Genomic DNA, 21,361 nt, shown 5'->3' with positions numbered 1-21,361 from the left:
TAATTTCGACAGAAACAACGAACGACCGAAGGCGCGCAACAATCGCAGCCGCCTCTTTGTGTAGCAGATGTTTATTGAACTTTACAAAAATGTATAGGCTCTCTAACAGCGCGTCAGTGATCGATGCCTGGCAAGACGCCGTTGATCGAGCATTGTGGCCCGCGAATGTATCACCGTGACTCGAGCGCCCGAACCTTAGTCCAGGTGCTGGTCAACATCCGGTTACTTTGACGCCATTTACGAGCGGGTGATTCGACAGCCTCCGCGTGCTCTTGACGAATTTCTCCCAGGCTTCTCTGTCTTCTGCCTGTGTCGGTCCCCACTCGCTCGTTGGATTAGTACCGTGGGCAATCTTCTCCGCTAGCGTTCCCTGGGAGGAAGTAGAGAAAATATGCATTTGTTCGATCGGAATGTGAATGTATGAGTTGACGATGGAAATTGTTCACTAACGTGCTCGGAGCAGTTTGCCCAGGAAAAGTTTTCATTTGCAATGTCGCGAAGGAATGAATAAAGAAACGCGCAACGCCGTTGTTTGTATAACGGCGCTCGCTAGTAGTTACCTTTCCGAAGACCAAGTAGCAGATGATGTAGCCGGGAATGCAGAGCATGCTGACGAGGCAGGAGCACCAGCCTACGGCGACGGCCCACTCGGGATAGTCGACTCCGTTGTAAGTAATTCGCGTGTTGAACAGAACGGTTGTCACAAAGATAAACTGAAAGAAATAAGAAGCGAGGCAGCCGGTGAATCGGCGCCGGCGTTGCGTGTGCACGTTTTCGTACACGTGGAAAGTAGCGCGTCGCTATTCGTGCCGGCACGACTCGAGTTCGTTTTGGTCGGATCGGGGCGCGGATGATTGACAGAGAGGAGGCTCACGGATAGTATGACGGGCGTCATGTACTTCCAGCAGAACGGCCACCACCAGTGCAGCTTCTCGCCGATCATGAACTCCACGTCTCGCACGAAGTTTTCGCAGCCTTCAACACAAGCAGCACCAGCTACGTGAACGAGTGCACGCGCGACACGACAAAGCGTGCGCCCTCGCCTTACCGTACGTCCAACCGACGACTATGACCTCGACCAGGCAGATGGATATCACGGAAATCGATGCGGCGTACCAGTCGAACATTTGCAGAACGTACATGCCGCCCTGAACAGACAATTGCGTGTGCGATTTGTATCGGCTGCGGCGAATGCTGCGCATTCGCGGGCTGGTGCGCGGAGATTCGCCGCCGCGGACTTACGTTCGTCACGAAGATGGTCGAGCCGATGAACAAGATGACTAGGGAGCCGAAGGTGACCAGTGACTTGCGCCGCCTCAGCTCCGGATAAGCGTCGGTCACGCTCGATATGATGGCCTCGATTTGCACGAACTGTCGAGCAGCGCACACTGATCACGATCAATCGCCCCGAACGTCGGATATTAGTCAGAGCGTTAAGTAATTACACAACTATCCATTCCCAAGAGGTAGAGCATCGTGAAAAAGAGGACCGCCCAGAGCTGCGGGAACGGGAGCATCGTTATCGCCTCTGGATAGGTGACGAAGGCCAGTCCGGGCCCTGAACAACAACAGACAAGCAGCCGTGTCCGTTAGCGCTCGCGCTGCTTCGCTCCCTCCAGCAGCGCTCACCTCCAGTGGCGACGGTCGATATCGGCAGACCCGTCTTAAAGGACATGAAGCCGAGCACCGAGAACACCACGAATCCCGCGAAAATGCTCGTCCCACAGTTCAGTATCGGCACCAGGATCGAGTCTCTGCGAACAATCCAAGCTCGATTCATTGCGAGGCGCGCCACCCGCCGAGCTCCTCCGCTCACTCACAGCCGATTGTTGTTGCGAAACGGATTGTAGCTGGCCATGTTGACGATGCCGCCCCAGCCGGGGCCCAGCGAGAAGAATATCTGGATGGCTGCGTCGGCCCACACCTGCGAAATTCCCACGCAATAAGCGCGTGTCGCGGATCGAGTGACGCGTTCTTTACTTTCAAGTTGAGCAGCTCCTCCCACTTGGGCATGATGTAGAACAGAATGCCGTCCGTGGCTCCGGGAAGCGTCACACCCCGCACGAACAGAATGAACAGGATGACGAACGGAAAAGTGGCGGTGAAGTAGACCACCTGCATCGTTGGCACGACAATTATACTCGGCCGCCTCGCTGGCGAGCGCCGCTCACTCACCTTGCCGACGGTCTTCACTCCGTTGCAGATGCACAGGTAGACGATGATCCACGAGACAACGTTGCAGGCGAACAGCGGCCAGACGATGCCGCCCAGCTCGTTAATGCTGCCCGATATCTCGAGGATGTGGTTGCTGAAGCAGCAGGCCGTCGCGTCAGTCGATTGACCGCCCCGGTCCGGGGGCGCGCGCGCGATATACTCACTGAAAAAACTCGTCGGCCGGCGTCTTCGTCTTCTCGATCAACCTGATCTGATCGGTCTCGTTCTTCTCCGCGAACACCTCTCCGCCCAACTACAGCACACGCGCACGCGATTAGCGATCGAGCCGCGTCCTGCCCCGCTCGTTATCGCCCCTCACCTTCAAGCAGTTGTAGGTGTTCCAGGGATTGTCGCAGCCCTCCCAGGGCAGAGTCTGCCTGAAGGACATCGCCAGGAACATCAGCGGATAGGCTATCACCACGTTGTAGTACATCGTGCAGATGACATTGACTATGACGATGGCGAATCCCGCGCCTACGCAACATCCTCGTCGGAGGCCGTCAGCTCGTCGTTGAACAAACGCATGTCGGATATGGGTGCATACCTTTGAACAGGGGACTCATGCGGAACATGGTTATACAGCCAGTGCCGCCGAACTGGCCCATGGACGACTCCATGAAGAACAGGGGGATGCCGCAGAGAAACAGCATCAGCAGATACGGCACTAGGAAGGCCCCTGCGTCAATTGGGTCGCGCGATATTCATTAGACCGCCTCTCCGCACGTCTATACGCGGCCTTTCGCAACGCTTGAGCTTCAACGTAAATTCACGGCCAGTCGCGTGCTCGTCCGACAATCGAAGAGGCGCGTTTTCGCTCATCTTAGGACCATTCCGCGATTCTGTTAGAGAACATACTCTCTCTCGGAAAGAGAATCGAGCGAGCGAGGTGCCGCAGCACGCTGATAACCGGCGGACCTAATCAAACAATCCCGAGCGCGAGAAAGGAGGTCGAAGAAAGCCACGCGCTCCTTCCTTTTTTCGCTGGTGGCAAACCGACTGCTAATTGGCGTCGTAAAAGGGCCGCGCGTGCACGACCCGCGGCGTCGGCGGCGGCAAACGCGCCGGAACAGCTCCAAGGCCAGAGCGAGCGCAATTTGCCTGCGTAACGAGCGAGCGAGCGGCGCGAGGCACTTGCGCCGAATCATCTAATCAGAGACCTCCGCGTCAATTGTCAGACGGAGATACGGTAGCCGCACGCAGGCGCGCGCGATCGGAGGCCGACTCCTTCGCTTTCGAAAGGATGACCGGGGCTGCCGATGCCACGCGCCGCACGGGTGTCTTTCCGCCGCGAGCCGGACCACGTCGAACGGGCAAGCGCTCTCCGCGCGCTCCATACTCACCGCCGCCGTTCCTGTAGCACAGATAGGGAAATCTCCAGACGTTGCCGATCCCGATAGCGTATCCGGCGCACGACAGCAGAAACTCGGTTTTGCTGGCCCACGAGCCCCGAGCCGGCTCGCTCCTCTCCTCGCCTTCCGCCGGCGGCTGAGCTCTTGCCTCCGGCTCCGCGGATACTTGCTCCAGCTTCGTCGTCATTTCACCAGCTGCTGCCGCTCGCTGCAAGCCACGCGTCCTTTCAGCGCTCCCGTATTTACTTCCGGCCGATGCCACCGAAAATCCCTCAATTTCGCCTTTTCGCTCGCCTTCGCTGCGCGCCCCTGATCTTCCGATCTGATCAATCTGTGCTATTAATAGACCGCACTTGCGTCCCTCGCCGCGCATCCTCATTGCACTCTAGTTTTGCTCTTTTACAAGTACCACTGTCGACCGAAAAAACTACGCCTATTCTCGCGTGGATCGACTGTTTTTTGGAAGGTCATTCAATGAAAAAGGATAAACGACAGCGTCGCTCTCATTTTCAACTTCAAATCTACGGCTGAAAATACACCAGAACCCGTATCTGCTCTCATATTTTTCTCAATATTTCGTCTTTATGTTCGAATAACTCATTAGTGTAACGGAACTGCGACAAAAACACGTTCACACATGTGAGTCAATATTTTGGGCAGGGCATATATGGAACTACGGTTATACTTGTAAAATTCGAGTTTCAAGTCAATAAGGTACCAATGTTTTCTTATTTAAAAAAATTTTTTTAAATTATGACAAAATTATGAAATATGGACAAACAAGATTTTCACGAGCACACGCGATGACAGGAGAAATCACACTACATCGAATAATGAAATCGAAAAATTGAGAACGTGCGTCCTCGGAAACTTTGACAAGAGCACAATCCGAACGTTCGAAAGAACGGCGCCGAATCGATGCGTTCGTTCTGCGAAATCGGCCGTAAATGGATATCAATGCAATTCCAATAAGAAGTGTGCTCGACGATATCGATTTCTGAAAGTTGTATTTATAGCAAGGCGGAGAGTAAGAAGCTGTGGCAGAAAGTGAAACGTAGCTAATTTAACGATAAAAAGCGCACGAAGGGAGCGACTCGTAAGGGTGTTGACCGCTGGATACGACCAATGGGCAATTGGTTGTTTCAGAGTCCAATCAAGCGCGATTGCAGTGGCAAATCGCACCCCTGAAAGTTGCGCGCGTGCTGCGGTCTATATTTAGCTCGGGTGTACGTGCGCCCACTCGAGTTACAGTTGGCCGCCGTGTGCGTAAATAGCACTGGATGATAGGTAGGGCCTGCGCCGCCCGGCTTTGTCCAATTCTAATTCTACTTCCTGCCCCGAATGTTTGCTCAGCGACACGCGGCCAACATCAGCTATGAGCGTCACGCGCAACAATACCAACTCACTGTTCGGCAATCGCCGTCGGTCTCTACGGACTTTCCGCTCGCGCCCGACCAGCCAATCGCTCAGTGGAACTTTTTGTTAGCTCGCTTTCCACGCCGTTTACCACGCGTTCCTGCAGCTCCCGGATTTAGCTGGCCCGCGAATTGGCCGGATCCCATCAAAGTATTGACAAGCGACTGATCGCACGGCGCAACGTGACAATTGCCCTTTCGAAGTGCTCACTGACAACTTAATTCACGTTGTTAAAGTAAACGCAGCCCATTTAAAATTTGACGCGTATTGCATCCATTTGCGCCTGCGCCGATGCGGCGAAGGCGCCTCACTCTGACTGTTTTGCTCGTGAATCGTCGACATTTTCGTTAATCGAACAGAGCGCAGAGTAGCTCATCCTCGTCGTCAGATCCGATTCGATCGGTGCAACGTCGAATGAACGAGAAGGCTGCGACGAAGGAAGGAAGCGCGCGACCGTTAATCCGGCAGCTCGTTGCGTAAACAATGCGGTAATCGAGCGAGCGTTAATCGACGCCTTCCAGCGCGGCCGAGGAACGGAGGCCGAGGAGCGCAGCTACGTACCTCGCGGACGGTCGAGATGTGGCCTGCTCGCGCTGTCAGCCTAGTCGGCCATGCTCCTCGGGGCGAGCGGCTAGTGAACAGGCGCAGCGTCTCGTAGCCGGCCCCTCGAGAACTTGCCGCGAGGTGGAGGACGATCGCCGACTGGAGCTCGCCGCGCGCCCGCGGCGGCAGTAAAACGCTGAATCTCTCCCCATCGTAATCGCAGCCTCTCTCGCCTCCCGTCCGAATAGAGCGTGATGGCACTGATTAGTCTGATAGCTCGCCGAGCCTCTCGCCGAGCCTCTCGCTCCTACATGCGCTCGCGCTCTCGAGTTGTCGCCGGCCTCGCCGCTCCCGAGGGACGCTCGCTTCGCGAGTCGCCTTCGCGGCCTGCCGCCCGCGGGGACGCTGTCGACGCGCGCGGTTGGCTGGCCACCGGTCCACGGCCAAACGCGACCCTCCGCCGGAGTTCGCGCTGACCCTCGTCTAATCGACAACAGCAATGGATAATGTCGCTTCGTTGTCGCTGTATAGCAGCCACGTCGCTCGTGCCGTAGGCCGCGACGACGTCAATGTCATTGCCATTCGGTCGGCTGAGCGCGACGGCCAAACGGCTTCCTCGTACTCTCGTGGAGCGACCGTTCGCGAGTGCAAAGGGAGCGGAGCGTGCGGCGCTAGGGAGTGCGAGAGGCACGTGTGCGCCAAGCGGCCGAGCAATCGATGGGGACGGCGTGCACTGTGTACAACAGAAGCGCCCGGCGCGTAGCAAGTCGCCGACGGGCGAGCAGCGATCGATAAGCCGAGCATAAAGACAGGTGGGCGGTGTGCAGGGGTGAGCAAGGGCCTCGATAGATGCTGAATAATGTGGCGATCGGGGGCGCCGGTCAGTACACCGCGCCGTACAACATGGAGCTGTTCGTCGCGCTGAGCCTGTTCCGGCGCAGGAAGTACGAGGCGTGCGCCGCCGCCTGCACGGAGCTCCTCCGCAAGAGCCCCCTCGACCAGGTACAATTTCTCCCAAAGTCAACAACTTCCCGTTGGCGCCTCGACCGTCGTTCGATCGCGAAGTGCAGTCGCGCTCGAGCGTCGGTCAGCGTGTCGCGTCATCGAAACGCAACTGCGCAGGCGGTCTGGGTGCTGAAGATGCGGGCGCTCACGCTACAGGTCTACGTAGACGACATCGAGGCCGAGGAGGAGGGCCTGGCCGAGACTCTCCTGGACAACGACACCATCGCGGCGATGCCCAGACCCGGCACTTCGCTGCGCCATCCCGGCACTACCATGCCAGGCCAGGGATTCCGGCCGCGCACGCAATCAGGTGCGTCGATCGATTCACTTCTCGCGAGCGATTCCGAACGATACCCGCCGCCGAGCTTCTCTTCTGTCCGTTCGCGATAACTGCGCGCTCGCCGCGCGCGGAAGAAGCGGAGCTCGGCCGCCGGGCACTGACTCGGTGGAACTACGACAGGAAGGCCGCTGACCGGAGTGGTGAGGCCGGCCACGCAGTCGGCGCTCGACTCATCACAGGGCTTGGAGCAAACGTTGCGCACCCCGCGGACGGCCGCGACCGCGCGACCCCTCACCGCCAGCAGCGGCAGGAGCGTCCGGTAATCAACCGGCCCGCGCGCTTCGAACGCCGCTGGACACGCTCTGGCTAATCCTCGGGCTGACTGTCCCACAGGCTTGGCACTGCGTCGATGCTGACCGAACCCGGGGGTCCCTTCATCCAGCTGTCGCGACTCAATATCTCCAAGTACGCCGCGCAGCCGGCAATCGCCAAAGCTCTCTTCGAGTATATCTACTACCACGAGCACGATCCCCGCTACGTAAGTCGGAACGGCTGGACGAGCGATCGATCAGTGCCTGCAGCGATCACTTGCCCTTTGCGTTTGCTACCCAGGCGCTGGATCTAGCGGTGCAGGCGACACAGGCCTGTCAGTACAAAGACTGGTGGTGGAAGGTGCAGCTGGGCAAGTGCTACTACGTGCTGGGCCTCGTGCGCGACGCTGAGCAGCAATTCCGCTCGGCGCTACGCGACTTCAAGACCATCGAGCTGGTGCTAAGACTCGTGCGGGTCTATATCAAGCTTGACCAGCCTCTCGCCGCCTTGGAGCTCTGCAAGAAGGGCTTGGAGTCCTTCGCCAACGACGTGTCCATCTTGACGGAGATGGCGCGCATCTTCGAGGGCACGAACAACGTCGCCATGTCCATCAAATACTACAAGATGATTGCCCACGAGGATGCCTCGAATAGCGAGGCCATTGCTAGCATAGGCTTACATCACTTTTACAACGACCAACCGGAAATCGCACTCAGATATTACAGGTGACCACCGTGAAACTGCGCGTCCTAATAGCCGTCGTTTCTTTCTTAAGCTTTGCTTTATTCCTTCCTTCCATCTTTTCAGGCGACTGCTACAGATGGGAGTCTGCAATGCTGAATTGTTCAACAACTTGGGTCTATGTTGCTTTTACGCGCAGCACTATGACTTCACTGTCTCATGCTTCGAGAGAGCCTTGAGTCTGGCCACTGACGAAAGCGTCGCAGACGTGTGGTACAATATTTCGCACATCGCTATCGTTAGTAGATATAACATCATCATTCCGAGAGAGGAAAGTCCAATTTTTATTATTTTTTTTCGCTGTTGTTCTAGTGCTTGGGAGACTGGATCATGGCTAGCGAATGCCTGAAGTTGGCCATTGATGCGGACAATCGTCACGCTCCGTCCTACAATAACTTAGGTGTTATAGAAATGAAAAACGGAAATGTTACTTCTGCTCGCATATATTTCCATGCTGCTGCTAGTATTGCCCACTACATTTATGAGCCGCACTTCAATAGTTCATATTTGGCATATAACGTAAGAACATCTACAAGCTTATTGATTCAAATTAATTCTCATACTTTTCTCACATGATTCTAGACTGGAGACTTGCAGACTAGCTACATATCGGTACAAAAAGCTCTCAACGCCTATCCTTCGCATCAAGACAGCCAAGAGCTTCTCAGAAAACTACAACAGTACTTTACATTCATGTAAGATGACAATTAATCATTAATTGTAAATAAAACTTTTTTACGGTTGCTCGATTGTTATAACGTTTTGTCACCGAGAAATTATCACCTTTCTTATGAATTAATATGTACAAATAGTCAAAGGCAAGTGTGTAATTAGATTTATAATTCAAATATATATGGATTGCGTTTATATTCCAATATTGAAATCACTGCAAGTCTCATATTCTTCTTGTAAGAAAAAATAAATACTGTCACTAATCTGGAGCATAAAAATACAATAAAAAATCTGTTATCACATTTCACTGCAAAATGCTCACACAATACAAATCAGTCATACAGCAACATTACGAATTGACCAGTAGACAAACGCCACCGTTTTCTTTTATATAATTGAATTATCTGTTGAGTTAAGTATAATGTTTCATGAATCCCTGTGAGGGCACTGTGCTGACTTTACTCTTATCCATACTGTTTTTACAATTTTGTGCTCAACCATTATACAGTTCATCATCACTTCATTAGAATTTACACAGTATGCGATATAACTAGCCACGATATTATAAAATAAAAGAAACACATTGGATAGACAGCCAAAGCTTTTCTGTTAGGTGGTTGACTATCTCCAAGAAATGCCATTGAAGCTGTAAATAAAATAAAAAATGAATACATTTATTCAGTATGTTCTTGTATTATCATGAAATAAATATTTAATTACCATAAGTTGCCCATGCAAATCCAATCACTGTAATTATAAATCTCAAAACAAATAAGAACGTAGTTTGTTCAACTAACAATATAATTCTGCAGATAATCAGTGCTATTGCTGTTGGTAGTAAGCAGTAGCCAAGAACACAAACACTTTGGAAGAAAGATCTAAAAGTATTGTAATCATCAATTAATTTTGATAAATTAGGTATAATTGTAAATATCTTGTCAGAACTTACATGTTACCACCAAGGAGTTTACTGTTCAAAGTCACTACCATAGAACCAATCCAAACAATTACAAAGACTTCTGCAAACTCTGGCCCACCATCATTGGAGTCATTTGCAGTATCAGATGAGCCTTGCAAAACCCTTCAATAATTTTATTATAAACTTTAATGCAAAAAGGTTATATAATTGGAATACTTGGAACGTTAATAATAATAAGTTTTAATTTGAAAATACTTACATTGCTATAAATGTACAAAGTACTAAAGGTCCCCATAAGTCCCCTATAAAATAGTAATGAAAAGTAATCAATTTTCAGTTAATGTTAGAAGACTACATTTCTTTATATTTAACAAGTTAGCTTTTAATATGTATCATTGACTTATTTGCCTAATTCTTACACTCTTTTAATAAACTCTTTTTCTCTTTGGGATACAAAACATGAAGGAATTTTTTTCCTACTGCTCTCACATCCCTGAGCTACAAAATAAAAATATAAGATTAGATAAATACACAAATAAAGTATAATGTTGGTTCATAGCTATGAAATTATACAATTTACATACAATAGTTTCCCTAATAGGTTCATCCAGTGTACTGAAATCAGCATCTCCAAGACTAGCTTGACTCCTTGTATTTGGACCTACAGTCATTTCTCCCTGTACGTAGGTGGGGTCAACAGCAGATATCCCATCGTCATACATCTAAAACCAATCAGTGGTGTTACAATGTTATATCTGAACAAAAAAGTATTGATAGTAATAGAAATATGTTGTGCTTACATCAAGTCTTGCATCATTCATAGCCATGATAGTATATTTATGTTTCTTCTCACTTATATTTAAAAAAAAATCTGTTATTCCAAGCGACAAATTCCGATTATTTCCAAGTTCAGTAACTTAAATTTGGAAAGCAATTGATAAATATGTTTGAAAAAGCTGACTGTCCTTTATGAGTAAATAATCGGATGCAGAGTCGCACTAAATATACGTCACTCAACTAGTCGTCACGTCCAGAGCATTTTTTTTTTGACGCGAATCCTCATATTATCGACAAATTACAAAGGTTTTGAGGCTACTCCAGTGCGAAGTATGCTTACTCCAGTTAACCTCCACGATACTATATAGTTGACAAACTAGTTGACTTTGTGGTTGGGGCGCTCCACTGGGGCGTGAGTCTATATAGTAGTTTGAGAGCGTGTGTATGTGTGTGTGTGTGCACATGCGTTTTAAAATATATATATCAACACTCCAGCAGTAGTCCAACTTTGAAAGTGGTGTTGTATATATAGCCGCTAATTTCCAGATGGCACAGAAATTGAAAAATAGCAAGGAACCGGCTTGTTAAGGAGCTCGAGCAAATCGATCGCGATTGACGTCAACAATACGACGAAGCGGAGCTGTGAAGCGTGAAAGTGGTTTAAATAATGGTCAGGACCACGTTTGGGAGGTTGGGCTGCCTCGTCGTTATTGTCGTGGCACTTGCCGCCGCTGTGAATACCAATTCTACTACTGCACAAGCTGACTCCCAGCAGCAGCCAATCAATGAGGCGAAGAAGGAGACGAGCCAAACCGAGCTGAATTTGAAAACTCTTGATAAAGAGTTGTGTATCCTTTTATTTTTTTTTCAAATTGATGTTGAATTTTCAAATATTCTTAAATATATATACGTATATGCTCCAACTTATTTCACAATTTCTGCTTATGTGAAATACAATCGCACATCTTTTAGTGTCTAATTCTACTGATCTATGAATACTGATTTATGAAAACCTACTAAAAAGTCAAGTTGTTTTGTTAAAAACACATGGGCGAGCAATTTGTTTTGAGCTTCATTGAACTTTTACTTGATGTAACGGACAAAATATAAGCGTTGTATGTGTAAGCGTTGAATCAGAAGCTAAGATAATCTAACGTTTTGATTGTGAATCAGTAGTTTGCCGGCTGAATGTGACATTAGTTCCTTAACGATCGGTCCAAGCCAGTCAAACGACTTTTCGCGAAGCGAAGGAAGGAGCATTTGCAGGCCGTGAAGACGCTGCAAAAAATGGACAGCTACGAGCGCCAATACAAGATGATCGACATGCTGGCGGAGAAGATGTTCGACGTGATCGACTCGAAAAAAGTTCTTCTGGAAAATTTGACGGATTTGGAGCTGAAGAATGTGTCGTTCGCACCACAATCTAACAGCAACACGGACGTCGCGGATGGTAAGAGCAGCCAATGAGCACGGGCGCAAGAACTTTACCCGCGCGAGCGAATGTGTAATGTGTTGGGTTTGTCGTCTCGCGCAGCCGTATCGAATGTTTTGGAGAACGTTGCCCTCTTCGGCGACGTGCTGCTGAGCCTGCCGGACGTCACTCGGAGAGTTGTGCGCAAGCAGCCCAAATGGAACGAGACGATCAGGTGGTCGTTCGGGTTTCTGAACAGGACCCGAGATCTGCTCGATAAGCCGACCCTCGAGATGATAGCGCTGGCGATGCGAGAGCTGAACGGCTCCAAGCGCGAGGCCAGCCACTTGCAGCCAAACAGGATTCCGAGCGCGAGGCCGACGAACCAGCCAAAAAGCGCGCAGATGGCCCGGAAAGAGAAGCGCAAGAGGGGCCCGCGGCTCGTCAACGTGGAGCTGTGACCGCTCGTGTTTTCGACTGTAACGATACAATGTACGCACTTGCCAAAATACACAAATACATACGTATGCACATTGGAAATGGACACTGACGAGTTGTTGCACGCGACGCGAGAGCGCAGAGTCGGGCCCGCGGGTCGCGCGCGGGCCGCAGTCGCACGAGCTAGTCAGTCAGTCAGTCCGCTATAGAAAGCGGTCAGCCAATGAGGCGCGCGCGCGCCCGCGGTGCTCGCGGGAGTGGAGGAAGCGCGACTGCGGGCCGCTCGCGACAAGCTGCTGCCTCGGCTGGCAGTGCACCGCGAGTGTACCGTCGGCGCGGCCCGTAGCCCTGCCCCAGTCCACGCCACTCGAGTAGCTCTGCCGTCCCGTCGACGATGTCCAGCCACCGAAGCCACGCCGCGGCCGCCCTCGTCGCTGCCCTGGCCGTCGCCTCCGGTAAGTCGGCCCCGCTTGGCCTCCCCGCGCGCACCTTCACTTTCCGCTCGGCTGCGCGCCTGCAGCTGCGGCCAGGCCTCGTCCGTTTTTCGGGATGCTGATCCGAGCGTGCGAGCGCGCGCGCTCCGCATGAAAGTGCGTCGCGCGAGAGAGAGACTTTCTTTTATTGCCGCCTACAGCTCGGCGCGCCACGGCGACGTCGCAGGTGAAATGTCGCTTTTCCGTATGTAAATTGCATCTGGACGTCGACCGGAGGCGATACACGCGCGCACTTTCACTCGCTTGCCAAGGTCGGGATGTTTTGGCATCAACGAGGCGCCGCTCGTCGGTTCTTCTGGCTCGATCGCCACAGCGGCTGACACTTGCGAAACCTCGAGGCCAATCATAAATCGGCTCATTAGCCATGCTGATTTCGTCGTGGCTGCTTTCCATTTTTATTCGTTTTTCAATATTCGTGGGCGCCTCCTCGCTCGAGTAGTCCGCGGATTCCGCGGAGTCCGCGCAACGCACGACCACCTACCGGTTTCCCCGACCAACATCGTCGTCGACGGCCTTGGCGAACGCACGGCCACTGCGACGCCGTTCCCGCGGCGGCACGTGAGCGCTTTCTCGGCATTTTCACTGCAAGCCGTTCGTTTGGGTCGGCAGTGCTCGGCCAGAGCGGCAAGAGCCAGTCGGAGCAGAAAAAGGACGAGGAGTTCCGGTGCCCCGAGGGCCAAGGCAACGGTAATTTCGCCGATCCCGCCACTTGCCGCAGATTCTACCAGTGCGTCGACAACTACCCGTACTTGAACAGGTGCCCGTCGGGACTGTACTTTGACGACATCAGCAAGTTCTGCACGTTCAAGAACGAGGCGCGCTGCGGACCGATACCGACAAGTACGTACGAAATACTATAAGCATATTCGTGCGTAAGCTGACGACTCGATATGCGACATTTTCGCCGCGCGGATGACGCGTGCAAAATGCCATGTCGATGTAATGCCATTGCCAATGTAGCACCCGCCCCGTCGACGGAAGCGCCTACCGATCTGGCGGAGCGCTGCGACACCGCCGAATGCCAGCTGCCCTACTGCTTCTGCTCCAAGGACGGGACCATCATTCCCGGCGGCCTCAAGCCCCAAGACGTGAGTTCGGCGACCGCAGGCGCGCGACCTGCACCTGCTCACAGGCTACGCCTCCTCCTCTTTGCAGACGCCGCAGATGATACTGCTGACGTTCGACGGCGCCGTCAACCACAACAACTTCGACCACTATCGCAAGATCTTCAGTTCCGACCGGCTCAACCCCAACAACTGTCCGCTCAAGGGCACCTTCTTCCTGTCGCACGAGTACTGCAACTACAACATGGTGCAGAGCCTCGCCCACGACGGTCACGAGATCGCCACGGAAACCATCTCGTGAGTTGCTGGCAGCGCGCGCTTCCGTCTCTCGTTTTTCCAGAACCGTTGACGGGTGCGCGCGGACTGCGTCTGTCGCCGCGCGGGCTCACGGGTGGTAGGCTAGCTAACGAGCGACACGCTTGCAGGCTGCAAAAGGGCTTGGAGGACAAGAGCTACGACGAGTGGGCGAGTGAGATGATCGGCATGCGCGAGATCGTCAAGAGATTCAGCAACGTGTCGAGCAGCGAGGTGGTGGGCATGCGTGCGCCATACCTGAAGCCCGGCCGTAATACGCAGTACAAGGTGATGGAGGACTTCGGCTACATCTACGACAGCAGCATCGGCATATCGCCGAGCAAGATCCCCATCTGGCCGTACACGCTCGACTATAAGATACCGCACGAGTGCAAGGCCGGCACCTGCCCCACCAAGTCCTTTCCAGGTGCTCGCACGGCTCCCTCGAGCCCGCTCCGCCTTCGAGTCCCAGCGATTCTCACGTCGCGCGTGCGCTTCTGTCTACAGGGCTGTGGGAGATCCCGCTGAACGCCCACTACGTCGAGAGCTACGAGGGCGGTCACTGCCCCTATCTGGACCAATGCGTACTGCACAGCCACGACGCCGAGGAGGTGTTCCAGTGGCTGCAGGAGGACTTCAGCCGCTACTACGACCAGAATCGCGCCCCCTACATGATGCCCTTCCATACCAACTGGTTCCAGATCAAGGAGCTCGAACGCGGCCTCCACAAGTTTCTCGACTGGACCACCTCTCTGTACGTTCCTTGCCCCCTCACTCTCCTCTGGCCACATTTTCCACATTTTCGAGCGAAGCGCTAGCTCACCGAAAACCTGCCTTTTGTGCAGGCCTGACGTCTACTACGTTACGGCAACCCAGGCTCTCACTTGGATCACAGACCCCAAGCCCCTCAATGCTCTCAACAACTACGACGGTTGGTCATGCAAAAAGAGGGAAAACGTTCCTGAACCACCCTGCAATAACCCAAACAAGTGTGCCCTTGATTTCAAGCCTGGTGATGCTAATTTTACAACCACCAGGTCATTTATCCATTTCACCCGTATCTGTCTACCAATTCTTTTTCACTAATTATTTGATCGTTCAATTTAATCCTCCAGGTATATGGAGACATGCACAGAGTGTCCAAACAAATACCCTTGGCTCGGAGATGCCAAAGGCACTGGCTCTGCAACTCTTGATAATTACAGTGCCGAGAGAGAGCAGAAATAAATTTTTTCTGAACTTATCGATTCCAAGAATCGCACTCTGCATCTTTTTTCTAATTAAAATCACTGAGGAACCAATGAAGACTTGTGACATTGAGCTGAGAATGCATTTTTCTTAAATAGATTTGTACTTATATTACTATTATTATAATTATTACTATTAAGAGTAACACAGAGCATTAATACTCATCATTAGGCTCTTCCTGATACAAATATTGAATGATTCTCTGTTGCGTTTTGTGCATGTGTGATTTTAATTGCTGATGAGGATGTATGATAAAACAAAAAAAAAACAAAAAAGCAAATGTTAAATTAGAAATCTTGAAAATATGTATTTTGTGTTTTTATTTCTATACTCATTTATAAAAAATTAAATCGAAGAATTTTTACATATTCAATAAAAATATTTGTTACTGTTACCACATCTCACTTCACAAGCTCATTACTGCTGAACAATATTACAGTTCTAAAAGTTCTGGATGATTTTTAAACTCCTCGTAAATTCTTCTTTCGATGTTTGGTAACGTGAGATTATCAGCATTAGCATTGAAGCTGACATAAATAGGTTTTCCCGTTTTCTTGGATAGTTTATTTGCAATATTGATGGAGGTTTCGTCTACAACAGGCCCCATGATTTTTGTCGATACAACAGGTTTGTTTGGCTCATTATCTATCGTAAAAGCGAGCGACAAATCCTTCATATTTGGCTCGTTATAATCACTGATCCACATATATAGACTGTTATCCATTTTCATCATTTGACATACTAGTCTAACCTCGCCAACTTGATCATGAAAATCATGAAACTGAAAACTACAGGGAAGCAGTTGCACATCGTCGGTTTCTTTTGCTACAGACATTGTTAATTTTCAAGATTAACTATGAAAACAAACAAAAGAATAATAATTATTAGAGCTGATGCAGCAGGAGTCAAGTCAAAACAGGATCGCGCGAAAATTCATATATTGAACCTCGAATCTATCACATGTGTGATTGCGGTTTCCTCTGGAAACCACCGCGGGAGGCGCCACATCCTAGCATACGAAATATTTTTTACCATTAAATTTTTAATTAAATGATAAATTGATAACATAATGTAAATTGAAAATTGAAAAAGTAAATGTAAAAATAGTTTGGATAAAAATTTATTAGTAGATTTCACACAAATTATTGCAAACTTGATATTATTCGGTTGTTTCAATTTAAGTAATTTAATAATAACTAACTACACGTCACATGATAAATTTGAATCTCGTATCGATCCTATTTACAGCGAAGAATCAAGAAGTCGCTTACGTGAAATGAAAATTCAAAACATTGACTTAGAACATCAGTATCGTCCAATAGAAAGCGTCTGTTCCTGGGCACGTAATAAGGAGACGTGTTTTAGAGGACGAATTCTGGGAAGCAGCAGTGCAATCTTTCTCTTGGGCCTCGAGAACATAGCATTCAACATGAGCGTACGTGTACCAATATCTACCTACAGATAAGTCTGTATTTTGGCTTTGAAGTTCGGCCTGCGCGGCGCACGACTACGAGATAGCGGCGCTACGAGTTGGTTAGAGACGGTGAGTGGCGGCAGCAACGACCAGTGTATTAGTGCTCTGTAGTAGTGTGCGAGAGCTTACAGCGAGGCGAAAGCAAGAGAGTGCTGGCCGTGGGGAAGACGTAGAAGAAAACATGGCCGAAGCCATTGTGGACGGAACTTCGTCGATGCGCCGATTTTTTTGTCACCGTTGCAGCGTCGAGATTGAGCATCTGCTACCGGTGAATATAGCCGTTTATTTTCTGTCCTTAATCTGCTTTCGACGTTATCTTGCGAAACGGGACAGATCCAATTTTAGGCAGGTCTTGGGAATTCCAGAGTCCGTGAGATTCAACAGGAGGATTACTTATTGTGGAGCTTTTGCTACATCTTCTAGCACTATTTTCTTGAATAACTTGTCGAGATTCTGCCGTCTCGGACTGCTTTCTATGATGTTGGTGTATCTGGACAAAGACGAGGAAGTTACTCAACATTGGTTTTTATTGTTTCAAAATAGGACTTCACATGCCCAAGATGTTCTACAGGATTTATAGAGGAGCTAGAGAGAAACAACGAAGATGCTGCTGGTCAGATGGATATGGATAACCAGGATTATGGTGACATCGATGTGGATGTCACTGGCTTTGATGATGTACGTTGCTCTTACCTTATTTTCTCTCAATCAATATTGGTTTGTTACACATTGAACATGCTACACTCAAATTGTAGTCTATGGTATAAAATTTTTAGATCTTTTATTTATTAAGTAGTTTTTTCATTCCAATTCATGATTTCCACATAGTAGTCAATATAGTATAATTGATTATTATTCTATCTTGTATTATTACCAATTGCACATAAAACAAAATAGGGAACGTTAAGTTCATCAGGTATTGTCATCATTATATCATATTTCACAATCAAGTATAAAAAAAACGTTAATTTATGATAGACATATGTAACTACCAAGAATTTTTCATTTACAAAATAGCTATGTTTCGAAATTTCATTGATTTGTTTTTGTTACTTAGGACTCTGAATATGATATTCTGCCTATAATCAGAGCAGCTGCAGAAGCCTCAGCAAGAAGTGGAGCCAACTATAGAGATGGCTGGAGGAGATCACACAGGTTAAGTTCAGCTGGAGATCAAACATCAACTCGAAATACCAGGTTTCATAATATTCATTAAAATTAAAACTTGTTTCATTTTCAATAAAAATTGGAACTTTTATAGTATATGCATTTTATGTACATGCATCTATATATAAAAAAAAATGTCTAAAAATGTACAAATAAAAATATAATTATAAGTTTTTTCTGCTTTTTTAAACAATTTTATTACGGATATTTTAATATATATTTTGATGTAATAGCTCCAGAAATCAACAACATCAACAAGCTGGAATAGACATTGCATCACGAGTACCATTAGATAGTTTAATTCAAGAAATTTTTTTCAATCTTTCTGGAATAGGATTTGGTTTTGCACAAGGACAAGGAGGTCAAGCACCGGTGTATGTATAATTGTCTTTATAATATATTTTTCTTTTCGAAGTTATTCTAAATTGTTTTGGAGATATTTAATTTTAATTTAAGATTAATGTATCAAAAAAATCCGTGTTAACTCAAGATTTAGGTGAATTCTGCTTGATTTAAATATATTGATTAACTTTATACTTATGATAGTAGATTGTTCTTGGGAAATCCTGGAGATTATGTTTGGGGCCAACAAGGCTTGGATTCTATTGTCACACAATTGTTAAATCAAATGGATGGAACCGGCCCACCACCATTACCTAGAAGGCAAATTGATGAAATACCAACCACATCTGTATCACAAATACAAGTTGGTAAGTAACGTATGTTAGTAAATATTCTAATGCATATCTGAATATCTTATTTCTAATAAATAATATTATATTTTCAGATTTGAAACTTCAGTGTTCAGTTTGTTGGGAAGATTTTATTCTTGAAGAACCTGTAAGGCAACTGCCTTGTCAACATTTTTACCATGCTCCTTGCATTGTTCCATGGCTAGAATTAGTAAGTTGATTAAATAAGTAATTTTCTTTTCATAACTTGATACCTTTGATTGTATCTTTTCAAATACAGCATGGGACTTGTCCTATATGTCGACAAAGTTTAGGTGATACAACAACTATTGAAGCAAATCAAGACACAGTTAGCCCAAGTTTGGCAGCACTATTTAGGTATGTGGCATAATTTCAATAAAATATTTTCAATTTATTACAAATTTTTACAGATATCGAAATATGTAATATTTTCAGAGCTGCTAATGAGTCAAATAGCAGCAGAACATCTTCAACGTCTTTGGGTAGCAGTTCTCGAAATGATTCACCCAACGAAATGTGAAATTAATTTGCTATTTTCATAATGATTGATCTTTTCATACAATACTGTGCAAACCGAATTTTCTCGATTATTTATTTTCATAGAACGAAATATTTTCAATTGATTTTATAGAAAATAATCAAACATGATTTGATTTTATTAAAAAAAATGTTAATTGATATGGGAAGTCTAGACTTTTGGCAAATAACAGTTTTTCTGAGCTAACTTCTTAATTAAATAACGTATTTATAACAGTAAAATATTAGCGGTTTTTCAATAACGTAATCAATCCTTATGAATAATTGGTCAAAATAATTTTTTATGAAATATTGTAAGAAAATTATATTTCTATATTAATTCCTTTTCATGAAAATTATTTACAGGTACTTTTCTTAATTTAACTGCTTTGCCAGCAGAATATTCTGAAAAGTTCTTTTTATCTCTTTCCAGATGTATAAATATTGCAATTGAATCCCTAATATTTCACGATTGTTGTTTTTGAAAAATCAATAACACTTTGGGAGGAAGTTAAAGTAAAGCATCAAAGTAAACATTTAGAAAAAATAGTAAAAAGCTTTTATACAGAAAATACTCTGTAAAAGCTCGAGAAAATTCATTTGGAAAGCTCTTACCATAAAAACTTTGAATAACATTTTGAGAAATGGTAAAGTGTGAAAAAGGTGCGATTTGTGTATATTTCGTGTGTTAAGAACGAATGTTAATATTTTTTTGCGGCAACGTAAAAACCTGTACATATTTTTATTCTATTCTAATTTACATCTTAAATAAAGATTTAACAGTACAGTTATGGAGATTCATGCTTGCTGGTGGCAAAGCAGAATAGATTTGCTAGTAAACATTTCTGTAAAAGGTAACACTTCGGGTACATTTTGGTATCTCGATGCTTGTTTGTATAGAATATAAAGTTAATACCATGTTAAATAAAATTCAGGACACTCGACGAAGTGACGTACTACAATGGCTTCGGTTTGATAATAATGTGAACAAGATAAATAAAATGTTAACATCTCAAATATAAAAACGACTAGTAAAGAATTTACATTGTATAAATTCATAATGCAATAAATAATATTCACGAAATTGTAAAGTGTACTTCATCTTGCCGAAGTATACTAATTTTCAATTGATAAACAAATTACAAGAATTTTACAAGTGTGATGCAATGAATGGAAAAATAAAATCAATTTCAGTATAAAGAGGGTGGATTTAATGTCTGTTCCTCAAAATTCACAAAACAATAATTTTACCATTTGTAAGAGCTTTTGTATGAAAAATATTGTGGAAAATTCAGCGATTTGCACATTTTTTGTAAGGCTGATATAGCATTCATTTTAGCGTTTTTACTATTTTTATTTCAAGTTTTAGGTAAACCGATAATTAAATACTTGTTTTTCATTACTATCAGCCATAAAATTACTAAGTGATGCTGCAGTTGTTTTAATAGTCTATATGAATGTGTAAATTAGTATAACTTAATAAATCGTATATTTATTCCGAAAAATTATTTCTTTGATATTCAGTTTTGAAAAATTGACAATCGCCCACAGCTAAACATTGAAAATAAAACGAGCTATGCAGAATAAATAAGTCATGAATTCTGTGTGTATACATATATACATACACACACGCACACACATACATACATATATATGTATATAGATTTACCAGTTTAAAATAAAATTATATGTATTGCAAGTTACGGAAACATTAAAGAATGTTGAAGAGCTACTATACTCAGACAAAGGACGCGGCAGTAAATATTTGATCTTTTTTATCAAATTATGTAGCATATTTCTTAATTTAGCTGCGCTGAATAACATTCAATATATGTTTATTTTCTACTCAGTTCTAAAACAATTGAAGAAATGCTTGTATTCCCCGAATATTGTAAGGAGATAGTAATTTTTATCCTAAAAAAGTTATATTTCAAAAATATTTTTAAATATTTATAATTTTCGTATATCGAAATATTTTTATTATATATCTAGGAATGTGAGATTTACATTTCAGCAGTAAATTCAATTTACAAATAATTAATATAGTTCTAGTTTTCTTACAGTAAAAAAATGAGTCGCCAACATCCGGCATTGTGATTGGTTGATGCTAAAAGAGAGCGCAAAGTTTTGAATTTTCGTATACTTCGAAATATTTTTATTATGAGATATTATATGAGGTAAGAGTATGAGATATTTTAGTAGTGAATTCAATTTACAAATAATTAATATAGATATATCTGCAAAATGTTTTAAGAAAATGAGAGGTTATGTTTTTAAATTACGATGGAATAATTCTAGTATGAATTGAAAATTT

The 21,361-nt window shown here is 46.1% G+C and overlaps 7 protein-coding genes across 11 annotated transcripts; 4 read left to right on the top strand and 3 right to left on the bottom strand.

Moving 5' to 3' along the window:
• Positions 1–60: 60 nt before the first annotated feature.
• LOC131671056 (sodium- and chloride-dependent glycine transporter 1-like) lies at positions 61–5,765 on the bottom strand. Of its 3 annotated transcripts, none has more exons than XM_058947179.1 (15): positions 5,541–5,765; positions 3,555–3,771; positions 2,759–2,890; positions 2,534–2,688; positions 2,379–2,467; positions 2,176–2,308; positions 1,981–2,115; positions 1,821–1,924; positions 1,630–1,754; positions 1,446–1,558; positions 1,243–1,371; positions 1,049–1,148; positions 875–975; positions 561–713; positions 61–370 (listed from the first exon to the last, which is right to left on the bottom strand). In XM_058947179.1, exons 2-15 carry the CDS (start codon positions 3,748–3,750, stop codon positions 212–214), a joined length of 1,824 nt encoding a protein of 607 aa, XP_058803162.1. In that variant the 5' UTR covers positions 3,751–3,771; positions 5,541–5,765; the 3' UTR covers positions 61–211. The 3 variants fall into 3 exon arrangements, with proteins under 3 accessions (XP_058803162.1, XP_058803164.1, XP_058803163.1); XM_058947180.1 differs by having other exon boundaries at positions 198–370; positions 781–975; positions 5,541–5,693; XM_058947181.1 differs by lacking the exon at positions 3,555–3,771 and having other exon boundaries at positions 5,541–5,680.
• A 123-nt stretch (positions 5,766–5,888) lies between these two features.
• On the top strand, positions 5,889–8,575 carry LOC131671057 (tetratricopeptide repeat protein 8). The gene is made up of 8 exons (XM_058947182.1): positions 5,889–6,524; positions 6,645–6,837; positions 6,988–7,126; positions 7,201–7,345; positions 7,420–7,844; positions 7,927–8,098; positions 8,173–8,379; positions 8,443–8,575. The coding sequence occupies exons 1-8, from the start codon at positions 6,372–6,374 to the stop codon at positions 8,557–8,559; spliced, it is 1,551 nt and encodes a 516-aa protein (XP_058803165.1). The 5' UTR covers positions 5,889–6,371; the 3' UTR covers positions 8,560–8,575.
• Positions 8,576–8,587: 12 nt separating this feature from the next.
• LOC131671061 (protein YIPF6) lies at positions 8,588–10,782 on the bottom strand. The gene is made up of 7 exons (XM_058947189.1): positions 10,252–10,782; positions 10,036–10,173; positions 9,871–9,949; positions 9,711–9,753; positions 9,482–9,613; positions 9,253–9,410; positions 8,588–9,178 (listed from the first exon to the last, which is right to left on the bottom strand). Exons 1-7 carry the CDS (start codon positions 10,276–10,278, stop codon positions 9,063–9,065), a joined length of 693 nt encoding a protein of 230 aa, XP_058803172.1. The 5' UTR covers positions 10,279–10,782; the 3' UTR covers positions 8,588–9,062.
• Positions 10,783–10,887: 105 nt separating this feature from the next.
• LOC131671060 (coiled-coil domain-containing protein 134-like) lies at positions 10,888–12,165 on the top strand. The gene is made up of 3 exons (XM_058947188.1): positions 10,888–11,076; positions 11,454–11,678; positions 11,763–12,165. The coding sequence occupies exons 1-3, from the start codon at positions 10,896–10,898 to the stop codon at positions 12,098–12,100; spliced, it is 744 nt and encodes a 247-aa protein (XP_058803171.1). The 5' UTR covers positions 10,888–10,895; the 3' UTR covers positions 12,101–12,165.
• Positions 12,166–12,394: 229 nt separating this feature from the next.
• Positions 12,395–15,463, top strand: LOC131671058 (chitin deacetylase 1). The gene is made up of 8 exons (XM_058947183.1): positions 12,395–12,532; positions 13,181–13,411; positions 13,532–13,659; positions 13,727–13,932; positions 14,061–14,356; positions 14,437–14,683; positions 14,775–14,966; positions 15,045–15,463. Exons 1-8 carry the CDS (start codon positions 12,472–12,474, stop codon positions 15,154–15,156), a joined length of 1,473 nt encoding a protein of 490 aa, XP_058803166.1. The 5' UTR covers positions 12,395–12,471; the 3' UTR covers positions 15,157–15,463.
• Positions 15,464–15,471: 8 nt separating this feature from the next.
• LOC131671063 (uncharacterized) lies at positions 15,472–16,124 on the bottom strand. The gene has a single exon (XM_058947190.1). It carries the CDS (start codon positions 16,010–16,012, stop codon positions 15,611–15,613), a length of 402 nt encoding a protein of 133 aa, XP_058803173.1. The 5' UTR covers positions 16,013–16,124; the 3' UTR covers positions 15,472–15,610.
• Positions 16,125–16,495: 371 nt separating this feature from the next.
• On the top strand, positions 16,496–20,564 carry LOC131671059 (E3 ubiquitin-protein ligase Iruka). 3 transcript variants are annotated; one of them, XM_058947186.1, is made up of 9 exons: positions 16,497–16,720; positions 16,763–16,919; positions 17,195–17,329; positions 17,709–17,848; positions 18,052–18,192; positions 18,365–18,528; positions 18,606–18,721; positions 18,791–18,888; positions 18,967–20,564. In XM_058947186.1, exons 2-9 carry the CDS (start codon positions 16,833–16,835, stop codon positions 19,049–19,051), a joined length of 966 nt encoding a protein of 321 aa, XP_058803169.1. In that variant the 5' UTR covers positions 16,497–16,720; positions 16,763–16,832; the 3' UTR covers positions 19,052–20,564. The 3 variants fall into 3 exon arrangements, with proteins under 3 accessions (XP_058803170.1, XP_058803169.1, XP_058803167.1); XM_058947187.1 differs by having other exon boundaries at positions 16,496–16,919; positions 18,368–18,528; XM_058947184.1 differs by having other exon boundaries at positions 16,497–16,919.
• The last annotated feature ends 797 nt before the right edge of the window (positions 20,565–21,361 follow it).

Source organism: Phymastichus coffea, unplaced genomic scaffold, assembly GCF_024137745.1.
Source record: "Phymastichus coffea isolate CEN01 unplaced genomic scaffold, Cenicafe_Pcof_1.1 PCOF00118, whole genome shotgun sequence".
In the NCBI taxonomy this organism is placed as follows: Eukaryota; Metazoa; Arthropoda; class Insecta; order Hymenoptera; family Eulophidae; genus Phymastichus; species Phymastichus coffea.
The sequence above is the reverse complement of the archived record's forward strand: the minus strand, read 5'-3'. Positions and strand labels throughout refer to the sequence as shown.